Consider the following 27,477-nt stretch of genomic DNA (forward strand, 5'->3'; position numbering starts at 1 on the left):
AGTTATTTCACTGTTTTAAACACTAATTCTTTTGTAGTGATACACACTATGTAAGAATTAAGTTATTCCATCAATCCTCAACCAAATTTCTCCTCTACATTCATGAAAATGCACTTAATGTATAAAAAAATTGTCTTATTGGAAAAAAAAACTATTTGTCATAGAACCATCTCACTATTAGGTCTGATATTTTTAAATCCAAAAGCTGATCATAATGAGATTTAACTTCAGTAAATCTCCTTGAGTGATGTCATGGGAATTCTTCAATATTTGAATTTTTCTTTTTCAATATGTTTTCACTCTCTTAACCTCTGCCTAGGTTTGTGGCAAGTAAGAATTCTGATGTCAAAGATATTCGGATTCCTTTGTACCACAGGCCTTCTAAACTATACTCTGAAATCACTGGAATCCATCTAACTAAAGTTTAGATCTGATATTAAAGATAAAATATTTTTAACATTGCAATATTCAGGTTCTTTTTTTTTAAAATGATGTTCTGCATGTTTGGATGATAATTAAATCAATTGAAGTCTTGGTTCCCCCTTGCACCACTAAGCATTCTAGATCTCTCATACCCTTAAATAAAAAAAAGGTCTATTACCACATTCAAACTTTTTTTTCTAAAATTCATTCTATTTTAAAGAAAAAGTAAAATAAAATATGACATTAGGGATGTAAAATACCCCTTAGCCTCAGGCTTTCTAATTCCACTAGTACCCAAAATTAGCGCAATATTTGAAAATGTTCTTCATAGTGTTCTCTACTTTCAAGGACAAATTAAATATTTAATATCAGTAGTATTATATTAGTTACAGATTTCTTAATACCTAGTGCTGCTAACCCTTCTTTTATTAACAGCAATGATAAAATGGTGACATTTAATTATTTTTTTTAGAATATTGTGCAGAAGAATGTGTGCAGTAAGTGACTAATGATAAAAAAAATTGATAAACCTTCTTAACAGTTGTTGGCTTAATGTTATTTTCAGAAGAAAAGTGAAAAAAAGTATTTCTTATTGTCAAATTTTGTCATTTTAAGAGAAAAAAATATTTACTTTCTAAATTAATTTTATTTTAAAATTGTGACAATTTTTTAGAAAACATTTATTTTGTAAATGTGTTTCTTCCACTTAAGGAAATGTCTGTTTCATTATTAATTTGCCTAGGTTTATGCTAAATTCTAAGTTAATTATATAATATTCACTTTATTTTAGGACAAGCAATATGAAGAAACAATGTAAAGTTTTATTTATAGCTTCTGCACTTTATAGATTCTTATTGAATCTTTGATTTTCTATATTTATTTATGTTATAAACAACTTCAGGTAGAACATTTAATTTTCTAAAATTAAAACAATAATTACTGATTAAAACAACACACATGGTAAAATTTTTTTTTTCATCCTTTATGACCGCTTATGATCATTTTAGTCAGTTCATTATTCAAGTCTCGTCGAGGACTGTCTGAGCCTTGTGGTCTTGCCAGAACTTTTTCATACATTCAGATCTCTGTACCCTTCCTGGGTTGAAAATGTTTATGTTGTGAGTTTTTTCTTGTGAGTGTGAAGCAAGTGTTTTTGTCCATGATTTTTTAGTTTTAATTTTATCTTGTCTGTGGTGTCTTATGGTGAAAGGCCAGTTTCCTTCAGAGACTTTCCTTGCACAACTTATCGTCTCTTAACCTCTTTGAATACAACTTTGTTGGGTGCAGTCCACCACTGGTTGTCTTTCTGATACATTTTGTTGAAGCAGGTTCTTCCAATTTTGGATAGATTTTTCTGGAGTCTGTCAGGTTTTGATTGTTTGTTCAGGTGAAAAAGTGTACTTACTACGTATGTGGCTTCTAGTTTTACAATAGTTGTAGTGTCATATTTTTGCGTTTATGGATAGATAAATTTTACTGCAGTGTATCATGTTAATTTTTGTGCCTTAGCTAGTTTGTTCTTGTTTAGATTGAGGTTTTTTTCATTTAGGTTGTTTATTACTATTTCTCTAAGATATTTAAATTGCATAACTATTTTGGCTTATTTACCATTTATGTTTACTTTTTAATTAAATTGGTTTTTGGGGCATAATTTTTGTTTGAATGATATTTTGAGGCCAATTATATTTGCAATTTTTTGAAGTTCTAATATCTATGCTTTAGCTTCGTTGATGTCATTTTCTAGCAGTGCCAAGTCAAAAAAGGCAGTTTTTTTTTGGCCTTTTTTATTTTTGGGAGACTTTTTTGAGCTATTCCCTCCTTACCATTTCCAGAGCACAGTTCAATAGTAGTGGTGACAGCTCATTGCCTTGGCACAGTCCTGTTTTAGTCTCAAATGATTCCAAGAGTTTGCCTCTGAATTTCATTTTTGACTTAGTATTTGTGAGGGTCAGTTTTATCACGTTTATTAATTTCAGATTACTCCAAGGTGTCTTAGAATTTTTAGTAGTGATTATCTGTGGATGCAATTGTATACTTTTTTGAAGTCTACAAATGTTACCACCATGTCTCTGTTTCTTTTCCTGTTAATCCATTATTAGCTTGAGACTCATGATCTGGTCTGGACAGCTCCAACAGGGTCTGAAACCTCTCTGGTATTCTCCTAGTTCTTTCTTGAGTTTTAATTTTAAATATAAATTCTTGAAAGAATTTTGTATGTTGTGCCTAGGAGTGAGATTGCCTTATAGTTGTTAGGATCTGCCACCCCATCTGTTCCTAGCCCTGAAACCTCGGTCATCATTGAAAATTCGGCTTTCAACATATTTCAGTTGGCCTCCATCAGGGTGCCACTGATGTGAATGCCACAAGTGACATTCCCATTGGGCACTACTATTTAATGAACTCAAAACAAAAACACATTTTGCCAAGTCTTAAGTAAGACTGAAAAAACTTAACTAAACAAAGAACCTGAACTACCCTACCCGTAGAAGGTAAAAGTAAGTTCAACACACAACACGAAACATAAAATTATTGCACGGAAGAATAACAACACAGTAATATTGAAACAAAACAAAACAAAGGACAAAACCATAATCTATAAAACAAAACATCAACAAAAATAGAATACAAGAGAAATCAAAACAGGCTTCTAGATCCCCTCAGCAATCCTTTCCTTTGCCAAGTACACTATAAAACTCTCCACTATTGCCCATTTCGCCTGGTTCCTCCAGTTTACACGGAGATCCAACACCAACCCAATAAGATCAAATCGACAAATGGTCTCTGTGCACATTAAGTTGAGCACTCATAAAGAATACGGTAGTTGTCATCCAGTTGTCCAGACTGAGGACACATCCCACAATCTACCAGGCTGAATTTCTATAGTCTGTCCCTAAAAACACCATGGCTGGAAAGAAATTGCATTACATATTTATTAGGGTGCACCCAAGAGGCGTTCTGCAAACCAACAACATTTGTAAAGAAATCATGCATGTAATGCCCACCCTCTGTCTCATCCCATCTGACCTTTCCCCAAGGTATTGCCAAGTTGTTCAATTTCTCAAACTTTATTCGAAGCTGTGTTGTTCACATTTTTGTGTAGCAGGTGGATGAGAGCTATCATCCAGTGTTCTGGTAGTTCTTTAATCCACATGTTGACAAGCTGTTGATGATGGAAAATTTTTGCTGGTCTTCCTGCAGGTTTCAAGATCTCTACAAAGGTCTGATCTTCCATTACTTTGTAATTTTTCATCTCACCCAGTGCTTGGTAGAATTCTTTTATTGTGGGAGGTTGGATGTTTTCTGGTGGTGTTATTGCGGTGCTGTCGAAGTTAAGAAGTTCTGTCAGTTCTTCACAATTTAGGAGTTTGATGAACTATAGATAGGATGTCCTCATTCTTTATTGTTATAGGCCAGATTGTAGTTTTCATCCTTCATTAATAGTGTTAGAGGTTTGTCTTTCTTGTGTTGGTTTTTGAAGGTTTTGTGGTAATTTCATAACTGCATTCTGTTGAATTTTCCTTGATTTCATTGTGTCCTTTTATTTTCCTTTGGGTTTGGGTGGTTTCTTTTGTTTTTTGTTTTACTAAATTTTAGAAGGATGTTTCTGATTTTTGGCAATGGTGTAGTAGTAGCCATACTTGATGTCTCTTCTTTACTGTTTTGTCGCATTCACTGTTCCACCATTGATGCTTTTTACAGGGTTTTATTGAGGCCAATTCTTCTGCAATTTGTTTAAGGTTGTACATTAGGTCTTCGAATTTATCCAGGATTGTTATTTTTTTTGGTTGCTTTGGTAAATTTCATTCTTGATAAGTTGGCTAGGGTCTATTTTTCTTTTAGTTTTAGTGACTTGATTTTGTTGCTTCAGTTGGCGAATGAATTTAATTTTAATTTTGACTAACTAGTGATCTGAACTTACGTCTACTCCTTGGAGAACTTTTACATTGTAGATCTCTTTATGGTGGCATTTGTCCATGAAGACATGATCTAGTTGCCATTTTTCTTTAATGTAGTAAGGGTGTTTACAGGTTTTGAGTTTTTGAGGTTTCCTCTTTAAATATATGGATTTTGAGATTAGGTTGTGGTGTCTGCAGAGATCGATAAGTCTGTCCATTTTCATTTGTTCCCTTTTGGGCAAGCCATTTTCTGTTAATGTCGTGGTATCTTCTTTCTCTACCCAGTTGATTATTGAAGTCCCTGATTAGTTGTTTAATATGATTTTTGGGGATGTTATTTATGGTCTGGTTTATTTTGGGTCCCAGAACTTTTCTATTTCTTTTTTTTGGTCTTTTGAAAATTTGTTTTTATTATTAGTGGGGGCATGGGCGTTTATTATGGTGTAGTTTTTATTAGATGCTTTTAGAGTGAGTGTTGAGATTCTTGGGGATTGTGATGAATTCTTGTACAGAGTTTATTATTTTGAGGCTAGCCAAAAAGCCTGTTCCAAACTGTGGGACACTTTACATTACTCTCTTCCAGATATACCTTTGTAGAGCCTATCCTTGAGATTCCATGGTGTCCTGTTCAGTGTTTCTTATTTCCTGCATACCCATGATAAGATTTTTGTGTTGATCTATTAGGTTCGTTATTAATATTAGTTTATCAGTCTGCATAAGTGAGTTTACATTGTGAAAATGTAGGTGATTTGCTTTGGTTTGATTTTGGATTTTGTATTGTTTTTGTGTCTGGTATATTAAGATATTCCAATGCTTCTGATCATATGTTATCTTCTAAGAGGCAGCCCATCATATCGGAGTGCTGCCTCCTCCCTACTCTGGTGTTTGACTTCAACAGGTGGAGTATTCCTTAAATGACCTTTCATGATTAACTGTGAAGGGGTCACCTGTGGTGTGACTAGGTCCTGAGTTACAACTCCAGGTGTGATCTATTGAGGTAATAGTGGGTATGACTTGATGATAGATAAAATTATAAAATCTGTTTCGATACAGTTAATTAGACAAATTTCTCCTATTTGTTCCAGATATATCCAAGTATACCTCATGGAGTCTCGACCTGACTTTTGTTAAAGTTGTTATTTTGATGAAAAGTTAAAAAGTTTGATCCTGAACATTACGTTCTTTTTTATTATATTGTAGTGAGAGCTATTCTCTAAAGAGGTATATTTAGTTTCAAAAACATTGTATCAATTAGGATTCAATTTAATATGAAAGACCATTCTTATAAAACTAATTTTTATGTGGTAATAGATTATCACTCTGGTAGTATGAGGTAGTAATACCTAATGTCTTTCATCAAAGGTTTTTAGTTCAAATTCCAGCCATGTGTGAATCTAATGTGGAAGAAAATTCATTTTGGTACAAAATTTGTTTCTACTCCTATAAAAGAAAATAAAAATAGCTGCATCTTGTTATTAGCTTGAAGTTACTAAGAGAATATAAATAAATTAATATTTTTGTGTTGTGTCATATTTTGCGAGTATATTTTTCTGCTTAATTTCTTCACAAAATTTAGGTTAGATTTGTTATGGACAAAGGCACAACACTAGCAGATCTTCTGGCATTAAATCTTCATGAATGTGAAGATGAAGTGAAGAACATTGTTGATAAAGCTGTAAAAGAAATGTCTATGGAAAAAATACTACGTGAACTTAATAATACATGGTCAGCTATGGAATTTCAACAGGAAGTTCATCAACGAACAGGGTGTACTCTTCTTCGTGCTAGTGAAGAGCTAATTGAAACACTGGAAGAAAATCAGGTACTGATATCTCAGTTTTCTCTATTTATTCATAGCACAGAAAATAATTAATATTAAACTTACAAAAATTCTGGTTAGCTTTTTGGTTTTTTTTCCAGTAATATGTTCAGAATATGCTATTTTTTAAGAATTTATGAGTGTATAACATTATCTTCTTGAATCTGCAGCTTAAATGTTTTTGTAATAAGCCTAAATTTTTTTTCTTTAACAGACTAAAAAATATTGTTTCTGTCCATAAAATTTGTGATCATTTTTAAATCATGTAAAATTGCCATCAATTTGAACTTTGTCTCTGCAGCAAAAATAGATTGAGGAAGAATGTTTAATCTTTGGTAGATTTTCCTTTTTTTAAGGAATTCTTTACTCACATATGTTTCTTGGATTTTCTTTGAAAATTCTATAAAATCAAAAACCACATAAAATCAAAAGTTTTTTTCAATTTTCTATTGTTTTTACTTTTGTTATTCCAAATCAGAATTTATTGAGTTATGACCAAAAGTTAGAGAAAAAACTAATCATTCAAAAATTAATATCACTTAGTCATTAAAAATTCATGCACTAAAAATATTTACTTAACCCTTTTTTCAGCGTTTTGGTCAACAAATCAAATAGGATATATACAACTTACAGATGGATTTTTTAAACAAAAAAGAAATTGTTTAAATGAAGATACCTTTCTTTTTCAAATTTATTATAATAAATCTTATAGATTTTTACATGTTAATTACATTATTTATATTCATTTGAAAGACTATTAAACTTCCTGTAAAATTAGTTGATTTACAGCCATTTATCATGATAAGATGTATGTTATTATTATTTTAGCTACAGAGTTGCAAACTCTTTTGTAACACATTTACCCATGCTTATATTATACTTTGTAACATATTTACATTAAAAACTATGCTTATACAATGCCTATGAGAAAAAGGTAATGTTTTCAAATAACTGGAAAGATGAGATGTTGAATTTAAAAAAAAATTAATTAATTAATTAAAGCACTGCTTTCCTAATTTTATTGTGATTAATTTGAAAGTTTTATTCTACTTACAGAAAAGTGATTTGAGATGTTGTAGCTCATGAAATTTCCTTTAATTCCTTGTTTGTTTGTATTTCTGTGATAAATAATGTGAAAAGAGAGCCTTTATTGTCTAAACTTTCATATCTTTATACAAAAAAAATTCAAAATTTATTGTTGGAGAAAATTGGTTAAAAGTTAAAAAAAATTGTTTTTTTTTTTTTTTGTGGAGGGCGAAAAACGTCTGTACGTTATCATCGCCCGAGTTTTTTTTTATGAGAAAAAAATAAATAAATAAAAGTAATTAAAAATAGTACGTAAAACTAAAACTTAAAATAATAATAAAAAAAATAACAGCAAAACAATTAAACAAAGTCCGAGATAGGTGTAAAAGGCCCATTCTCGGATAACAAGGGCACAAAAATGATACAAAAAAGTTAAAAAAAAAAAAGACAAACATAAAACTTAGAACTAGGTTAAAACTAAAATAAAGAAATTAAATAAAAACTTAAAACTAAGTTAAAAAAGTAAAACTTAAAACTAATATCACAGACCGAGTCATTAAAACATAAAAGCTAATATAATAAAAAAAAAAAAAACTATATAAAAAATAAAATTTAACAGATTCGGATAGGGAGTGTAAAAGTCTCCCTCCTCGGTTAACAAAATCAAATCTATTAAAAGCTTTTCTAGAATAAGAAATATACCCGACAATATTAAATTTTTTGGGTTAACCCTACACTACGCAGAAAAAGAAACATCCGGTTTAAAACTTCATTGTCGTTGCACAAGACACCACGGCTGTTTCTGGGTAATTTAAACTTACGACGCAACGCCACATAACATATGGAGTCCACGAGTATGTGGTGCACAGTCATGCGGCAGTTGCATCGTGTGCATAGGGGTGCTTGTTCTTTTGTCATCAGGTGCTCGTGTGTGACTCTGGTGTGTCCTATCCGCAACCGACAGAGGACTACTTCCTCACGCCGAGATTTTCTACATGAGGAGTCCCACGGCAACACAGAATTTTTAATCTGCCGGAGTTTATTATCTACAGTAGCCGTCCAGTCACCTTGCCACTTTGCTCTTAGTGATTGTTTTACATAATTAATAAAATCAGAACTAGCAACTCGGGTGGTGAAAGGAGGCTGGTTACATGCTTCTTTGGCAGCGGAATCTGCATTTTCATTACCTGGAATCCCTACGTGGCTTGGGACCCAGCAAAAACTTACTTCTGTGTTGCGATTATTAAACTCAGCGATTGCGTTGTAAATTTCAATAACGATAGGATGTGTGGAATAAAAGTTTTTTAAGGCTTGGAGAGCACTACACGAGTCACTGCAAATAAGAATTTTTCTATATTTAGGGTTAATGATGTTTAGATCCTTATTTATAGCGTATAGTTCAGCGGTAAACACACTCGTAATACCGGGTAACCAAGCATATAAGTTCTTTCATTGACAACAAATGCACAACCAACGGTATCGTTTTGTTTCGATCGATCAGTGTATACAACCGCGTCTGGTTTCATCTTGGAGAGAACACACTGAAACATTTGCTGGAAGACAATAGGTAGTGTTGATTGTTTATTGTATGTTGTAAGGTCAAAAGTAAAATTTATAAGGTTTATTCTCCATGGAGGATATGAGCAAGGATATGTAGGAAAGAATGACGGTGTGTCAACATTTATATGGTGCAGCAGATGCCGGGTACGGATACCTACAGGTGCAGTACGACGTGGATGGTCCTCATACTTTCCTAGATTAGGAAAGTTGGGCTATCTCTGGAGCGGGTTGTATGTGGACCACTGCAGTTTGCACATTTTTCACTTTCTTTGCAGTTAGTGTCGTTGTGACCTTCTTTACCACATCGAGCACAGATCTCAGTTTTCGTGCAAGATGTTGTAGTGTGGCCAAAACCTTGGCATCTGAAACATCGCCGTGGGTTGGGTATGAATGGTCGTACCCGAACCGAGAGGTAACCCACTTTAATCTTCTCTGGTGGAACAGGGAGATTGAATGTTAGTATAAGAGACGGTGTCGGTTCTTCTGTTCCGTTCTGCCGTTTCATGATACGTTTCACTTCAACAACATCTTGGTGGCAAAGCTCATCAACTATTTCAGAGATATCTATATCTAAGAGGTCTCGACAAAAAATTACACCCCGGCTCGAATTTAACGTTTTGTGGCTTTCTGCTCTTATATTTATACCACCCAGACCGAGGTCTCTTCACAAGACTGGATTTGGTGGTTTTTTCAGATGGACCACCAACCATCATTGTGTTTATTATTGGAACTGAAATTTTGGTCCCACGAGTACCGGCGAAAAATGGACCACTCCAGAGCGCACGCGTACTGGAGTTAGAGCTAAATACAACTGGGTTCGCTCTGGTGTACAGAGGACATCGTTCGAGAGTCACTACGTAGAGCCATTCACCCATCGGCACGATTTGTTCCTACCTTGGGTTACGGTTGCGTTTCGTAAGATGTCGCAACACCACCGAGTGTAAATGTAAGAAATATCAGTGTAGGTTGTTGTTGTGTAAGTGTGTATGTTGTAATTTATGTAGTGTTCTTGGTGTAGTATATGTGTATAATGTAAAGTGTTCTGCAGCTCATTGTATAGTGGGAAGAAAAGCTGCAGAGGCTAGGCCCGTGGGGACGCCGACCCCCAAAGTCTTAAAGAATAAGACTCCCCATCGGGGAAAAAAAAAATTTGTAATACATATTGTATAGGAAAGGAAATTTTCTTCAAAATACTTAATTTAACTTTTGTAGTGGTATTTGTGAAAATAAAACTGAATTCATTGATCAAGGGAGAAAATCATAGTGAGACCAAGCAGGCTTTAGTTAAGATGACTTTTAGAAGCTGGTCATGTAAAAGTGGTCAAATCAAATGTTCTTTTCCTAGTATGTGTTTTGTTAGACCTAGGTTCTTCTCATAAGGGGGCATGGTGAAGACATAGTTTCCTTCAAATTGTTCCAAGATAATAATTTTGGAAACAAGGACAAGCTTGATATGTTTTGTACATTATTTGTAAAATATATTGCTGTCTTTTCTTTAATGTATACATTGTTAATGTATAAAGAGAATTTTAAATTAAAATAAAGATTTCAAATGTAAGTGATTTTATGTAAAACATACTATACATAATAAATCATTTTATAAGTGTTCAGTTGTTTTAGCAAATGGGGTACCTATGAACAACTTTAACAAAAACTGAATAGTAGGGGAAAATTTATATTATAGAAAATTGAATAAGATTTTGGGTGTATAAAACTCATTTTCTATGCAGAACTTTTTGTTTTTAAAGAACATTTTTAAAAACACATGTGGAGCTGTACTTACATAATTGAGAAAATATTAGTCTTGCTTTAAAAGTGCCTATCTGCATCAGTTTTCATAACTGAAATCCAAGAAATTATGGGAAATCATGTATATTTATACCTCACAGAATCCATACATTTTTAACAACTCTTAATTTGTGAAGAAATTGAAGAAGTTATTGATTTTTACATCCCTAAGAAAAATGAAAAATAAAAATTTTAATTTAAGTAGGCAGTTAAAGTTACTTTTCATTAGAACAAAAAGAAATTGAGTAAGCTTCAGATTTTATACAACCTGTTTCCTATGTTGAATTTTGGTTTTTGAAGAAAATCTAAGAACTGCAACAAATAAAGACCTTCTTACTAAGGGTAAAAGAGCCAAAGATAAAAATTGTAACTTGGTAATTTTTCTTTAAGAGATGAAAAATCAAATTAGAGGTAATTTTAGAACCTTGATGAAAGATTCGCCAGATTTTTTCAGCAAGATCAATTTTGTGTATTTAATTAATTAATTTTGTATAATTATAAAAACCCATTTTTACCTCTGTTCTGCTCACTTTCAACAAATCAACAATTTCTTAAAAAGTAAATATTGTTCTGAAAAAAAGGGAATTGCAACTACAATTTTTTTCATTCTCTCTAATTGTGTTTTATTTTTCTAAAACTAACATCTAATAATTTTGTTTACTACACTTCATAAGTTCATAAGTTACTACACTTTCATCAGTTCCTCCAAAACATATTCATTTATGTATATTTTTGTCATACATTATTACTTGCAGAATGCATCATTATAGAAATAATATTTATCTTGTTCAGAAAGTGGTAAGATATCATCTGTTATCATATGTGTTATTAAAATTTTGTGATATTAATTTTCTTTTACATCAATTATAGCATGCATTTCAGCTGATGAGTGTAGGGAAATGAATGTAGAAATACATGAAAAGTGGTTTGAAGAGCAGTTTCTGCCAAATTGCCCAGAAAATTCAGTAATGTCATTTGAAAGAAAAATATCTTCATAGGAAAGCAAAACTCATGCCTCTTATGTTTCGGATAAAATTATAATATGCAGGTGGCTTGAAGTAAAAGGAATTTTTCGCTTCATCCGAAGGGGAAAAAAACATGATTTACTGCAAATAATAAACCACATTTAAATCAGTAAGTGCTTATATTTTTCAATAAGAAAGATGCATAATTGATAAATTGTCAAAAAAAAGGTACAAGATATGTTCAGACAATAAAGTTACAACATGTATGTATCTCTGAAGAAAATTTTTTGTTTCAAAGTTGTTGCTTGACTGGTTACATTAGAATTGTGAATTATTATGAACCTGATAATTCCTGATCTCCTGAAGTGTGATGTGCAAGCCGTCATCTGATATCTCGCTATCAGTAAAAATGAAAAGGCCACCAACATCCACCGCAAAATTGTTTCTGTTTATGACGATGTGATGTCAAGTGATAAAGTAATAAAGTGGTGTAGCGAGTTTAAAGATGGTAGAACAAAACTTCTCGATGAACAAAGGCGCAGAAGACCGTTGATTGTGACAGACGAGTTCATTTATACTTGAACAGCTGATTTGCAAATATTGCTGTTTGACTTTGAACGAACTTCATGAAATTGTTCAGATGTCAGTCACACTGTGCTGTATGAAATAGTAACCAACTTTTTGAATTTTCAAAAACTGTGCGGACAGTGCGCACTGAAAATGTTAACAGAGGAACACAAAAAAATTAAGTTCATTGTGCGTAGGAGTTTCTCGACTGTTATGAGGTTGAGTGTGAATAATTCCTTGACTTTATTGTGGTTGGTGATGAAACCTGGGTGGCTCACTACACACCAGTATCCAGTGTGTATCTTCTGGATACACACCAGTATCCAGGAGGTAATCAAAACAGCGGCAGCGTACTGGTTCCCCATTGGCAAAAAAATTCAAAAAGCAACAATCTGTGAAAAAAATTATGGCAACATTTTTTTGGGATCAAAAAGGAGTTTTGCTTATCGATTTTTTGACTCTAGGTCAATCTGTAATACCATCAGATACTGTGAGAGCCTCTAAAAGCTTCATTGGGCCGTTTAAAACAAAAGAAACGGGCAGCTGCCAAACGGGGCATATCTGCTACAAGGTAACGGCCAGCCCTACACCAGACACAAAACAGTTGATCTCCTCAACAATTTTGGTCGGGATATTCTGAACCATCCTTCTCACAGTTCTGAGTTGACTTACTTCTTCAAACCCTTTTGAAAGACCATATGAATGGAAAATGATTTTTTTCAACTGAGGAAGAGTTGAAGAATTACCTTGTGTGAATGGTCAAAGGAGATGGCAGCAGGGACGTCTGACACAAGAATATAGAAGTTGATACCCCAGCTCACCAAATGCTTGGAACTGAATGGCGGATGTAGAGAAAAAAAAATGGTATACTTTTGAAGTATATCATATAAGTTTCATTAATAAATATGCATTTTTCAATTTTGATAAAATGTTATAACCTTACTTTCCAAACGTACGTTTTACTAAGAACTGATGCTACTCAATTCAAAAACTTAATACAGATATTTCTGACAAACCTGAAATTTATGTGATTAATCGCATAGAAAACTATGAAACTTCTCATAAGATTCCTAATTTTTAACTTGTAATTCATCATATCATCACCACCATACTAAAGTAACGAATGTGAAAAATTCCATTTTTCAGATTCATTAGTTTACGACTAATCTGAACGTCCTGCATCTTGTGGTAAATTATCCAATGTATATCGCTTTTAGGAAGGCTAGTTTAAATCTTTTCACTTTTATGAATATGCATTCCTATATAAAATTTAACATTGAAACTGTTTTTTAGCTCTCCTGAAAAGTTGAGTTTTTCACACTTGTTACTTTAGCATGGTAGGAATGTATATAATGTACATAAAATAAAATTATATATTATTCTTAACTTCTTTTTTATTGAGATTCCTCATTATAAAGTAGCAACTTTACTAAGTTATTGAGAATTTGTGAGTACAGGTACAGCTACAGAACTTAATAACTTCAAAGTTCATTGCTCACTTTCTAGAGGAAGTCTCAGCTTGGCAACAAAAACTCAGTGTGGCTGATCAGGTAATTACAATTTGGTTTGAAGTTCAACGCACATGGATGCACCTTGAATCAATATTTATGAGCAGTGAGGATATTCGAAAGCAGTTGCCACAAGATTCAGCTCGGTTTGATTATGTTGACTCAGAATTTAAGGTTTGTGACAATAAAATACATATTAAATTATGATTAATGGATTACAATTAGCTGATATTTCATTAATAACTAAGCTGAATACATTAAAAACTTAAAATAGCAAAACACTAATTAGGATGATATTATTTAATGAAATTTTTCATTGATGAACAACAATTTAACAAATGAAGATCATATTTTTACCATTCATTAATGCATCTCCAAGTGATTGCAGTATCATATCATCATCATTTTTAGTTCTCAGTAATCCAAGTTTCTTCAGGTTGAATCGTCTGAGGCTTTATATATAATTCCCTTACATTGTGTAGGTACCTCCTTATTCCAGACGAGACTTCTTACACTCTGAAAAAATCTGCTTGCCTTCTGTACTCTTATATTTATTTCATTAAACATTCTCCCATTCTCAGAAAAAACTGTTCCCAGATAAGTACACTCTTTTACCCTTTCAATTTTCCTATCATTCACAGTTAGTCTATTGATTCCTCTCTTTTCTGTCTTGCATAATCACCTTACTCTTCTCAACACTAAACTGCATGACATATTTCTGAATTTCTTCACTCCACACATTTATTTCATACTTTGCGTCTCTTTCAGACTTCCCCAGTATAACTAGTTCATCTGCAAATAACAAGTTGCTTGTTCCTTCTGTTATTTCTTTTTTTACTTTCTTAAAGATTCCATCTATAGTTATTATAAACAAAGGTGGATGATGTCACACTTCCCTTGCCTCAACCTATTCTCTGTCTCAAATCAATTTGACCTCCCCAGCCTTGTCCGACACAGCTCTGACTTCCCTCACATAGCTTTAATCATTTGGATGCCTGCTTAATCCACATTTCTTTCTTCTAGCACCTGCATACAACTTCCCTATCCACATTATCATATGCCTTTCCCATGTCCAGAAATGCCATTACTAGTTTCTTATTATAATCCAACTTCCTCTAACTCACTTGCCTCGGTGTAAATATTGCATCTATAATGGATCTACCATATTTGAATCCCATTTGTTCCTCTTCCAACCCCTTCCATCTTCCTTCTGATATGGTTTCCCAGTACTCTTTCAAACAATTTAACCATGTGTGGAAGTAGTGTAATACCTCTGTAATTACTGCATGTTACCTTATCCCCTTTTTTAAATATGGGGATTATTATTCCCTTTTTCCTGTCATCTGGAAGCACTTTCATTTTCTGTATACTTGTGAATATTCTGTCCCGTTTTGCTTCCCTATATTTACCCTGTCTTTATTTTTATGGCTTTGTCTCCATATCTCCCATATTATCTTCTTTTTTTCAACTGCCATCCTTTCGTCATCATTCCTCCACTTCGTTTCCTTATTTTTCCTTTTCCACTGCTGCTACCATATATATATATATATACCCTCCCTGCTATAACCACCATGGCCTTCTTGAAGCATCCCCCATTCATCCTCCACTTCTTTTATTTCTTTGTTAGATAAGCATTCCTTTATCGCTCCTTCAACCTCTTCAAAACTGCTTCAAACCTTGTCTTGTTTTCTTTCAACTTCCACACTACTTTTCCTCATAACCTGGGACTTTTTCCAAATCTACTTAGCCATTACCACCCTATGGTCTCCTCTAGCCATTATTTCTTCCCTCACCATTCTCACATCATCAGTTCCCTCCTTATTTCTCTCTCCACTAAAGATATTCAATTATTGATTTTGTTCTTTCCCATTCATACCTCATAACATTCTTTCTATTCTTATCAAAACATGAATTACCCACTATTCTGTTCACATAACTGTATCATTATTTCACCTTCCCCATCACTTCCTCCATATCCATCTGTTCCCAGCACCTCCTCTGTTCCATTTCTTTCTTTTCCACCTGCATCTTCACGTCACCTATTATTACTGTATCCTTATCTTCTTTACAGATTTACAGTTTCTGTAAGAACTGTTCTGTATTTTCTTCAACATATCCCATCTGTGTTCAAATATGTATATGATATCCTGGGTCTTACTTCCAATCTTTAGCCTTAATCTTATTCTGTCATCTATAGTTTCCACCCTCTCTATGCACTCTTTCATTTTCTTACCTGCAATTAACCCAACTCCATTTTTTGCCTTTTGCCCACCACTTAATAGCGTATCCTTCCCTAATATCTTTTCTTCCTTTTCCCTTCCATTTAGTTTCATTTAATCCAAAATCCTGATTCACTTTTTTTATCCACTGCTTCTACCACATATCGTCCCTGCTATACCCACCATGGAATTCTTGAAGCATCCCCACTTATCCTCCACCTATTTCATTTCTGATGATGGATCATTTCAATATATGATAGATTCATTTCAATGGATCTACCAATTTCTCTGTGTGCCCAGTAAGAAACATAATATTGTAGTACCATATACAAGGCTTTAATTGTTATTTAAACAAAAAAAAACAAAAAACAGTTTATTTGACCACCAATTGCACTTCAGTTGTCACTGTACCCTGGGAGCTTGAATTTTACACAACTGTATGTGTACTGATGGCATATTTGAAAGTTTCACTTGCTAATTTCTTACCTAATTTATTGGCTAAACTGTGGCAGGTCACACCAAGTAGATCCTTATATTAAAAGATTTTTTGAACACATTATTGTATCGGAACAGACACCAAAATAGCAGGAGTGAACCCTTCAGTACTGCATGCATTTTCAAGGTTAATTTTTCCAGCTAAATTAATTGTGAAAACTATTTGAACTTAGAGAATAGAGATATTGAAAGAATTAAAAATGTTTTTTTTTTTTTAAAGAAATTGGTAGAGATAATTATGTAACTACTTACAAACAAAATTTGTGCTGTTATATGAGTTGGTTGTCTCTGAATGGTGTTAGTTTTTAAAGTGGATGTAGGATCTTATTTGTTACAACACTATTTTTCAAGGAATGGAAAATTTTTTCAGATATATATTCTTCAAGAAAACTCTTCAAGATACCAACAAAATTTATGCTGGAATCAAAGGAAACAATGCTAATTCTAGAAGATTAGAAGAACAGTACAACTTATGGCCAAAATTTTGGGATCAAAGTCATTATATTTATTTACTGAAACTGGTATTAATTGTGATTAATGGGTAAATGCTTTTGAAATAGTTACTGAGTATTTGGAAAAATATGTACCGATGACATTCCTCTGTCAATAATTTTGTTAAAATAGAATATGTTATTGTGAAATTTGAGAATAAACTCTTTTTTGTTGTCTTATTTATCCGATTGATTTTTTTTTATATTCAAATACTTAACTTTATACTAACAACAGCTTTTTTGGTAACTAAAATAATTAATATGATGCTTAATATCATTGTCAGTATTTACAAGGAATAAGGCACACTCTACATACATAAAGATAATACTAAAAGTGTAGATAATTTTCTTACTGCCCTAGAAGTTTTATAGCTACTTAGAGTTGCAGCAACGATTAAATAAGAGAATCAAATCAAGACAATACTTTTTACTGGTGCAGAAAATATGTAGCGAATTTGAAAATAAAACTGTCAATCCAATTTTGAAATCTTTTTGATTTTTCTATATTACATTTGATGTTAAGAAAATTTGTATTATATTCGTAAGAATGGAAAAAGGTTTTGCTTTTTAGCTTTTTGTTGCTTACCTTGACTTAGATCGGTTGTTACTGAAAAACCACAAATCAATCTCATTCAAACTAACTAGCTCATTGTATTACCCTATTATCTAAGAACTTTGAGACAGTTATCTTTAATGTTTTTTGAGTTATTTGATCTGTAAGCCATATTGTCTTTGGATCTTTGCAATATACAAACACAAGACAATGTTCATTACTTTTATCACTATTTTAAATTTATGAATATGTTATTTATAAAATGTATTGCTGAATGTATATTTGTTAACAATTTATTGCTTTGAGGAGCCACTGAAAAAGGGGAAAAATTACTGTGTTCAAAAGCAGGAACTTTATCATTGACCATGACAGCTGTGTTATCAAGTGTGACTTGTTGTAGTAGTGTGTATTCCATTTACATTACCCCAAAATCAGTACCAGAATAATACCATATTTATCTCGCTACTTTACTGTGTCAGATTAGTTGATAGGATTACGTGTTCGTAATGGCATAGTAAAACGGTAATAAGAAGTTCTCATACAAAATGAACATGGCTATGTTTTTGGGTTGATCAGATAATTAAAAGATTTAAAAATTAATCCCATTAAACTAAAAAAAAAAGTTTATTAAAGTTTAATTATATAAAAAATTTTATAAAAATGTAACTTATTTAAATGTAGGTACTACCAAAAACAAATTACCTTTCTTAAAAAATAATGTTGAATTATTTTTTGTTTATTAATTATTATTTTTTTTAATTTTATGAAAACTTAATACAATAATAACAGTGATTCATAATCACAAAAAAAAAATGGACTTGAGTTAGTTGTGCTCTTGCTAGCTAATAATACATATTTGCTCTTCCCAAATCAGCTAATTTGGAAGTCGAGAATTCCAATGTTCAAGTCCTAGAAAAGGCAGTACTTTTATACTGATTTGAATACTAGATCGTGGATACCAGTGCTCTTTGGAGGTTGGGTTTCAATTAACCATATATCTCAGGAATGGTCAAACTGAGACTGTACAAGGTTACACTTCATTTACACTCATACATATCATCCTCATTCATCCTCTGAAGTAATATCTGAACGGTAATTTCTAGAGGCTAAACAGGAAAAAGAAAGAAAAAGTACATATTTGCACTATTATTATATCGTAGTAATACATACAGTTTGCAATGTAAGATCGACCAGCTATCAGAAAAGGGAAAGAATTCACTTGCTGAAGAATGATTTCTTCCCTTTTCAGTTGCCTTATCAAAGTGAAACATGGACGATGAAGAGAGGGAGATGAACTGGATGAGACTTGATATGTTGATAGGGAAAGTAAGATGAACCAGTAAAATGAGAAATGAGGAAGTAATAAATAGGATTAAAAAAGAAAGAGCACTTATATAGGATAAAAGAAACACAAAAGAAAAGGAAACTAGTAAGGATATGTGATTAGAGGAAGTGGAATCTTGACAATCACATTGGAAAAGTCAGAAGAAGGAGAATGGAAGCGAGGAGGAAGAAGAAACATGAAGTTAAGTTTTAAAACTACAAGTGCAAGAAGGAGAAGCCTTGAAACAGAAATGGATGGATATAGCAGTGGCATAAGGGACCTATTGGCAGAATACCAGATAATGATGATGATGAAACACAGCATAGAATAGTCTGAAAGATGTTGCATTTTGTTTTGAAATCCGATTACTTTTATAAATCCTCAAAATTGAATGCACATACTGCTTATGCATACATGAATATAAAATTCTAAATCGGTTGAACTTAGGAAAAAGGATACTTTACAAGTTAAAGAAATTTCTGAAGAAATTACTTTCAATCTTTATGGACTTTAGGAGAGGGTAATGTCATAAATATGCAAAATTATACAAATTTTAATGATCTTTCAATGGAGATGCGTAGTAATGTTCTGAAGAGGTGCAGAAATAGGAAAGCGCCAGGACCTGACAAAATGAATAAGAAGCTGATTTAAATATGTATCATTGAGATTCAAGATGAGATTACTTTCCTTCTATAATGGTTGCTGGAAGTTGGGAAGTGTACTGGACTCTTGGATGGAATCTCTTGTAATAGCTGTTTTTAAGAAATGCCACAGGCAAGATTGTGACAGTTACAGGGATGTTGCTTGCTGAATGCCAAATACAAAATTTATGCCAAAATAATAATGAATAGATTAAAGGATATTGCGGAAGTGAAGTTAGATGAGGAACAACATGGATTTTACAGAGAACGATCTCGTACAGACTTTGTATTTTCACTGGGACAGCTGATAAAGAAACACTGTGAATTTAATATTCCAGCATTTGTTGTTTTCATTAACTACATGAAAGTTTTTGATAAGGTGTCTTGTTTGAAGCTGTGGGAAGTTTAGAAAATGAAAGGTGTCTCCGAACATTTAATTAGGACAATTCAAAATCTCTATTACAATATCCATATTGGTGTTGAGTGAAGTGATCAGGTTAGTGGAAGAATGCATGAAATAAGTAAAGGAGTCAGACAAGGGTGCCCATTATCACCTATGTTTTTACATAGATGATGCTGTTAAAAATTGGAATAATGTTTTAAAATAAATTTTATGATTAATGGTATAACTCTGAACACAATTTTTTTAGTGGATGACTCGGTGGTTCTGGCCAATTCAGAGGCAAATTTACAATTGGCTGTGTTTAGGTTACATTCCATACTAAGCAGATGCAATTTGGATAAGAAGACAAAGGTGTGGGACTTCGCAGGTGAGGAACCTTTATGTACAAAGGTAGTGATAAATGAGATATTAGAAAAAGTAACTGCTTTTGATTATGTGGGTTTTCATTCGCTTTTTTTAATTCAGAAGATGTTGATAATAAGCTGCATAGATTTTAGAAACTGTTAGATACCATGCAAAGGACCCTTGTTTGCAAAGTAAGCAAAAAAACAGTTATTTCATTTTACAAAACCATGGTGGTACCAGCATTGCTGTATGGTTTTGAGATTTGGACTCTTCACACCAGAGTCAAAAAATTGATTCTGCGGAAATAAAATCTGTGTAGTGTTGTGTGTTTAATTGACGGTTTATATCATTAGAGGTGCAATTTGACAGCAATTTGGAATCGACAGCATTGGAAGCATGATTGCTTAAAAGTAGGCAGCAGTGAATGAGTCATAGAGACAGGATGGATGGAAATAGAAATCCAAGGATTATGTGGGATTGCAGAGCAGTTGGTATGTAAAAAATAGGACAGCCAAGGAAGAGGTGAGGGAGCAGTTGTGAGACTGAATGGTTGAGTCTGTGGCAATGGAACAAGCTGTATGGCCTTACCCAAAATGTTCATGATGATGATGAAATATTGGAGTGTTTATTTTAAATTTATATTAAAACTAAAGTCGTCATATTCAGCCTTACATAATTGAAATTGAACAAAATGTTTTGTGTTTTGAAGTACATCTATAATACTCAATATTATTTAATTTCAAATTTTGCCACATCTTTTATTTATACTAATTTTAAACTTAACATTTTCTGGAAGTGAAATTTTCAGAATTGAGTCAAACCAAACCAAGTTCTGTCATTAGATAGGTATGTAGTGTAAATGAATAAAGTTAAGAGAAAATCCAAGATATTACTTTGGTGTTTGTTTCATTACAAGCAGACAGCTTTCAAGGGGTATTGTAAATTGAAACTGTCCAAAAGTAGTTCTTTGCACTTGCCCTGAGCACTTTCAGTCTCCTGAAAGGGTTTTAGAATTTTTCAGTTTTAGTAGAGTTCCTCCAAGTTGTAATCTTCCTCCAAGTTTGAAGTTCCTGGGGTGTCTAGGAAGTCCTGATAGAATTTATAAAACATTCCATTTTTTGTGATTGTGTAATAAATACTCCCTCGGTAATACATTCTCTGTTAAATAGAGATAATAAAAACTTTATTTAAATTAAAGAAGGGAAGGTTCTTTCCTTGCTATTAATAACTAGATTAAGATTAATTGTGAGCACATTACAGTAAGTCTAATTTTCTGTTCCAGTGCATTTGTGTCTTGATCTGAAATTAATGAGTCAGAGTTTTCAATTACTCCTCAATCAATGGCTCTGTTAATCATTAAGAAATTGTTTTAATGATGATAATCAGTATTTTGCTGTTTAAAATTAAAAATGGTTTTTATATATTATGATGGAAATAATTATTTAAAAAGAAAGAAAATAGGTGAATTGTACATGTTTTTCTGAACATATTTTGAATTAAAGTTCACAATATTCTATGAAATTTAAGTATATTTAGTAAACCATACTTTGTGTGATTATAACATTTTCCGTTGTTTAGTGTTATTCTTAATGTAATCTAATTTTGCAGCTATTAACCCAAGAAATGGCTAAGACTCCCAATGTGGTGGAAGCAACAAACAAACCAGAACTAATTGTAAAACTAGATGCCCTTCAACAGGAATTAACACTTTGTGAGAAAGCATTAGCAGAATATTTGGAAACGAAACGTTTAGCTTTCCCAAGGTTTTACTTTGTCTCCTCAGCTGATTTACTGGATGTCCTCTCCAATGGAAATCAGCCAGAATTAGTAGCTAGGTAAATGTTTTTTATAATATAATATTCATACTATGTTCATTAATACTTTTTATTTTTTTTTTATTTAACTAGTTATTTCTATTTGATTTTGTTAGTTGTTATACTTTTGTGAGTAATATGATAGCTAAGAAAAGACCTCTGTTGAAGATTCTTATTTATTATTATAAAAGTAATTGCATTAATAATAATAATGCCCTGAGGTAGATCATCCCCACATTCAGAACATACCATCTACACTCCATGTGCAGAACGGTATCAGCTGTACAACACAGCTAATGGTTAGTACAACACAGTTGGCTAATGGGACTCTGAGTTTTTTTTTTGAAAATGTGATCATTATTTTTTAAGATATTGACTTGACTTCCAACTTCAGGTCAGTATATAGACTGGACTTTCTGGCTTCACCTGTAGTTGATGTATAATGAAAACGATTTTGGAAATGGACTTACACTACCTTTTGAACTGGCGATGTGATGGTCAGAGTCAAAATGATAGCAAGTGTAATAGGACTCCCTTTCTCCACATGCTCTCCCGCAATGGGAAGCCATATAGTTAGTACCCATTTGTCAGTGTATGGGAGCCCTGAAAGCTTCTGTAAGAGCCTAGAGTCAATGCAGAGACTGCGGATCCACTCTCTGATATGACATATGCTGGTTCTACCAGAGTACTGAGTCAGACTTTCAGGATTGGTAGCCCTAACCCTGGAGTGGGAAACTAACCCGTTGGCTAGACTCACTACAGACAAGATCATATTTGTGTGTACGCTTCTGAATAATTCAAGGTGACAGAGAGTCCACGTAAACACTCTTTTTTAGATTCAACTGATTTACCAGAAGTGAAATGCAAAAGACGTAAAAATTCAGAGTGAATTGAAAATGAATTAAGAAGTCAACAGCAAATGTCTGTCAATAATAATACATCCAGTCCTATTTATTTTGTGATTACAAGAGAAAGTGGTAATTTCTCAAAAATGATTCTATTCTTGATTGCCTGGGAGATTACCAGTTGTGTTGGTGGCCCTGTCAAAGAAATACTCAAGACATTTAATGGTCTGTACATTAGAATCGTGAATGACGGCCAAAAGCAGAAAATTCTGGCTGTAAAGAAGATTGATGAGTACCTTTGCTTCTTCAACTACATAGAACCCTTAATTCATTGAAAGGGGTTATCGTTTGTCTCATCAGATTAATTACACTGACGAAGAAATAGTTGAAGAATTATCAAGTCAAGGTGTGATTGATTGTTAAAGACTAAGTATGGGTAGAAATGGTGAATTTCTGCCTTCTGCTTCTCATGTACTCATATTGAACAGACCTTATTTGCTCAAGAAGGTGTGTAATTGCATATATCTCTACACATAATAGCTTTTCTTTTATATTGCAATTTACATGATATTTTAAATGCCAACACTTTGGACACACCAAGTCAGATGTGAGAGACAACAAATCTGAATGTGATGTGTATGTCATGAAAGCGAGCTGTGCAGAGTTAAAGATTGTGCCATGAACGGGGTCGAGCAGAAATAATTAGACGATGTAAAAGTTGCACCACATCTGTGTAGATAGTAGGAGAAACACATGTAGCTGAGTAAAACAGTTTAAAGTCTTCAATCATGAATGCAGTGTTGGTCTGTTGGTCAGAAGAGTATTGTGCTTTTACAGTGGAAGCATTCTACAAACATAATGGTTCTGCTACTGTAACGCAATGAGTTTTCGACGACATTTTGACATTGAAAGGAATGGAAGGTTCCCTCATGCCAAAAATATTGAATTTGGTATTTCACACGGAGACTTTTTTTTTTGTTATTGTCTTACAATCTTTGAATATTATTTAAATGATTTTAATTTTAAGTTTAATTTTGTGTTTTTTTTTTTTTTAATGCCCCTATACAGCCTTTAATCTGATGATTCTATTGGTGATATTTATTTATTTTTAAACAATGTAACAAGGTATAATGAATGATCTTGGAAGTCGATGCCCTTATATTAAAAAAAAAAAACTTATTTTTTAAAATTTTGATGGCCTCCACATCTCCGCTAGAATTGATTACTAGAAACAAAATTCTGGGGCTGAGAAATGACCTAGATAGGGGAAAAGTGCAATAGAAAAGTTTAAACCTTAATATGTTGCACAAAAATAATAAGAAATAAATATTATAAAACAAACAGAAAATCAATAATATTCATCTAATAAAGAAGATAAAATCCATATAAAATAATTATACAGAAAAAGTCCCAAAACAAAGACCTTGGTCAAATTATTATCACAACAATTACAAGAAATTTTACTACTGGTAACTTAATTATTTATATAATAGATGGCCTCTCTTATTAATGAAATGTTATCAGTGACAACATCCACAGAATCAAGAAAATAAAAATTAATTTTTTTCAAAGCACTCTATCAAAGGAACCATTGAAGCTGGCTGATGCATCCAAAGAAAAAGACGAATTAGTGTCAGATACCAATCAGTCAGGAAACTAAGACTCCCAGAATTTGCACAGGGCCTTATAATCAGAACACACTTTACAAAAACTTCTGTGTCAAAAATAAAAAAAGATATCTCTAGACAGCTTTGATTAATTAGAAATGTATGTTCTATTGTAATTCCATATTAGGGCCCAGTATTCATACCATTCCTAACATTGTTTTATACAGATGAAGGATCAGTTGAACATCTTGAAACAAGTGACAGACCCATAAAAGCAGTCCAAAATTTCTCCTTGCTTTGGATGCTTTCAAGAATCATGTTCATTAAACAATACTTTGCGATGAAACAAAATACCCACATCCATACCTGCATCTTCTCTACATATTCTACTCTAATCAGCATCATAGAAACATTTAACTTTCATTATCTTTCTAGTACACACATTGTTAATGTTTTTTTTTTTTTTTTTTTTTGTAATGGAAAGTCTTTCTATTAACAACAGACCAGTAGTCTGTTAACTGTCAGTCATTCTGAAAAAATCAGCTGATCATATTTACAATCCATCTTAGTCCAAGTTTTGATACCATGTGCAAATAAAAGGATCTGATGATGTCATTATTGTGAAGTATGAAAAGGAAAATAACCAGATTAGAACTCTGAGGAACACCAGATAGAGTAGTATACATACTAAAAAAATCCTACCGAACATCTTTACTTTAAATGTTCACTCAAAAAGGTGGGAATTCAGCCCTAACATACCTCTGATTCCAAAAAGAGCAAGTTTTGCAAAAGTAAAGCATGAAGTACTTTGTCAAAGGCCATTAAAGTCAAAATATACATCAACCTGTTTCCTACCTTCAACCTCAGGTCCTATGAAATATAACATTTCATTAAGATTAGTTACATTTGACCTCAAACACAAAACCATGTTGACAAAACAAGATACTATGAAGCAGAGCAGAATGCAAATACTGGTTGATAATTTTCAAAGACTTTTGAAACCACATTCAATACTGATACAGGCCTGTAGTTTGAAATTAAATTGTGATTTCCATTTTAAGGAACAGGGGAAACCAGAGCTTCCTTCTATCTGCGAAAAATTTCACTAGTTAAACTAAATTAGACAACCATTGCAGTACTGGAGCATTAAAATCACCCAGACTTTTGATTATAAACAGTGGAATATCATCAATACCAGCTGCAGCTCTAGGTCTAAGACACTTGATGTGATGGCCCTTAGTACCTTCTCTTTTGAAACAAAAGGCAGATCAGTAGTATCCGTACTGTAATCTCATCACATATGACAACAGTATGTGTTAAAAAATGGAAATAAGGTCCAAATTTCTGGCATAATTTTCCTGCATCATTAATTATCCTTTTTTTTATTGGCCTCACACTACATTTTTCATTTAAAAAGAACTTCACTTAGTTGAAAAAGTTTTGTGGTCTACATTTGAGATCAATCTGCAGCTCTAACTCTAGAAATTTTATCTTCATTAAAATATACTCAAATAAAGATGGTGGTATCAGGACTGAAATAATGATTACCTTACAATAGATTACTTCCATCTCATATTTTCACTTCAATCCAGACATATTCAGTGCAAATTTAAATCACTTTTATGAGAGCTCTGAATTGAAGACCAAACTGCCACCAGGGAATTGTCACCAAATTTCTTTCAGCTTGATGATCAGTTATGTACACCACAAAATTATTGGTAAAATAATCAGAAGGCACAAAACTGTTGTTCAAGGAAGTTTCAATGAAAGCGATGTCATCAAAATAACTATTCTACAGATAAAAAATTATTTGACTTTGGACGAAGTTCTCTGATATTCTGATATATTACCTGGAGATATTTACAATCCATTAATGATACTAGAAGTACCCACTCGCTCAGTTTTCTTAGTATTACTTTCAGAACAAAACACCTGGTTAGGCTTTAACAAACCAAAGAATGGAAGAACTAACATTCCAGAAGGCCATACCAACAAAGCTAAGCCTTATCAAAACTGCACTCATTCACCTCAGTGTGAAATGAACTATAACCTGTTCTTTTAGAAAATAATTTAGTACATTTTACATCTTTAACTGAAATGAATTCAACAACAACCTCTTCAATATTCTTAACTGCAGTTGGGTGAAAGGGTAAACCTGGTGACAGATAAGGCTTTCCTTTTTGGCTTTATTAAATGAAGGTTTTTATCACTACTACAAGCTATAACATTTTCTTATTAATTTTCTTTTCTTTCCAAGCTTTACTGTGTGATTTATTAACTGTACAGTCTTTCTCGTTCACCTCTGAATCATTAGCCTTCTTCCTAATATATTTAATAGGAGTAATCAGTACATTTTCCTTAAACATACTGACAACATTTTCTTTCTTCAATGTCTACACTTCAGTCAATCTTGTTATCTTTTTTATTAACCAACTTTTTCTTATTTTGCAAAGGATTTTTTGGTAATGTCCTAGTTGTCATTTGACTGTAGCTCACTACATTGTTATGATTTTTTTTTTGTTTCTAGGGCATCATTTAGTTTGCTAATAGTATGTTAGAAAATTTCAGATCAGTTACTTCAGAAAACTAGAGATCTTGTCGAGAAGTAGAGATATGTCATTTTTCCTGTCGGTTATTAATAAAAATAATTTATCTACAGACTTCCTGGACAAAATTCAACAAAAGGATCCTTTACCTGAGTCTTTTCCAGTGAAGACTAAAACTAAATTGAAATATTCTGAAACGAAACATTAGAATGAGCAGAAGAACTATCGTCAAGTTAGAGTTATACTTAAATTTGAAGGCGCCCTACCAACTTAACAACTGCATGGAACATTATCATCCATGGGTAACTTAGAACATTCATTACAGTGATATGTTTTTTTACCACCCTCTATGTAAAAATTGAACTCTGTCAGTGCAACATTACAAGATGGATGAAAAGTTCTACCACATGGGCCTTTACAGATACGTTTTTACTTCTCAGCAAAATCTTTGTTAAACACAAAATAAATTAAATCCTTTAAATGAGCCATCATGTCAAAAATCACCAGACCTAAAAAGATCTAGATTAAAAACTCACACTTCAGAGTGGTCGACTAGTAGAAAAAAATCATTTAAGTACATCTGTTACATATAAAAAATACATACAGAAAAGGCTTAACTCTCAGCCAAAGGGGGCAAAAAAG

General features: G+C 32.7%; 1 protein-coding gene across 1 annotated transcript in view; it reads left to right on the forward strand.

The window, feature by feature from the left end:
- Positions 1-27,477, forward strand: part of Dhc93AB (Dynein heavy chain at 93AB) — a 493,152-nt gene that overhangs the window by 189,978 nt on the left and 275,697 nt on the right. The window contains exons 27-29 of the mRNA XM_075354875.1: positions 5,896-6,141; positions 13,502-13,726; positions 21,632-21,858. Of these exons, the coding sequence (XP_075210990.1) occupies positions 5,896-6,141; positions 13,502-13,726; positions 21,632-21,858 (698 nt within the window). The remainder of the gene's footprint in view (positions 1-5,895; positions 6,142-13,501; positions 13,727-21,631; positions 21,859-27,477) is intronic.

The sequence above is a fragment of the Lycorma delicatula genome, chromosome 1 (assembly GCF_047948215.1).
Source record: "Lycorma delicatula isolate Av1 chromosome 1, ASM4794821v1, whole genome shotgun sequence".
NCBI lineage: Eukaryota > Metazoa > Arthropoda > Insecta > Hemiptera > Fulgoridae > Lycorma > Lycorma delicatula.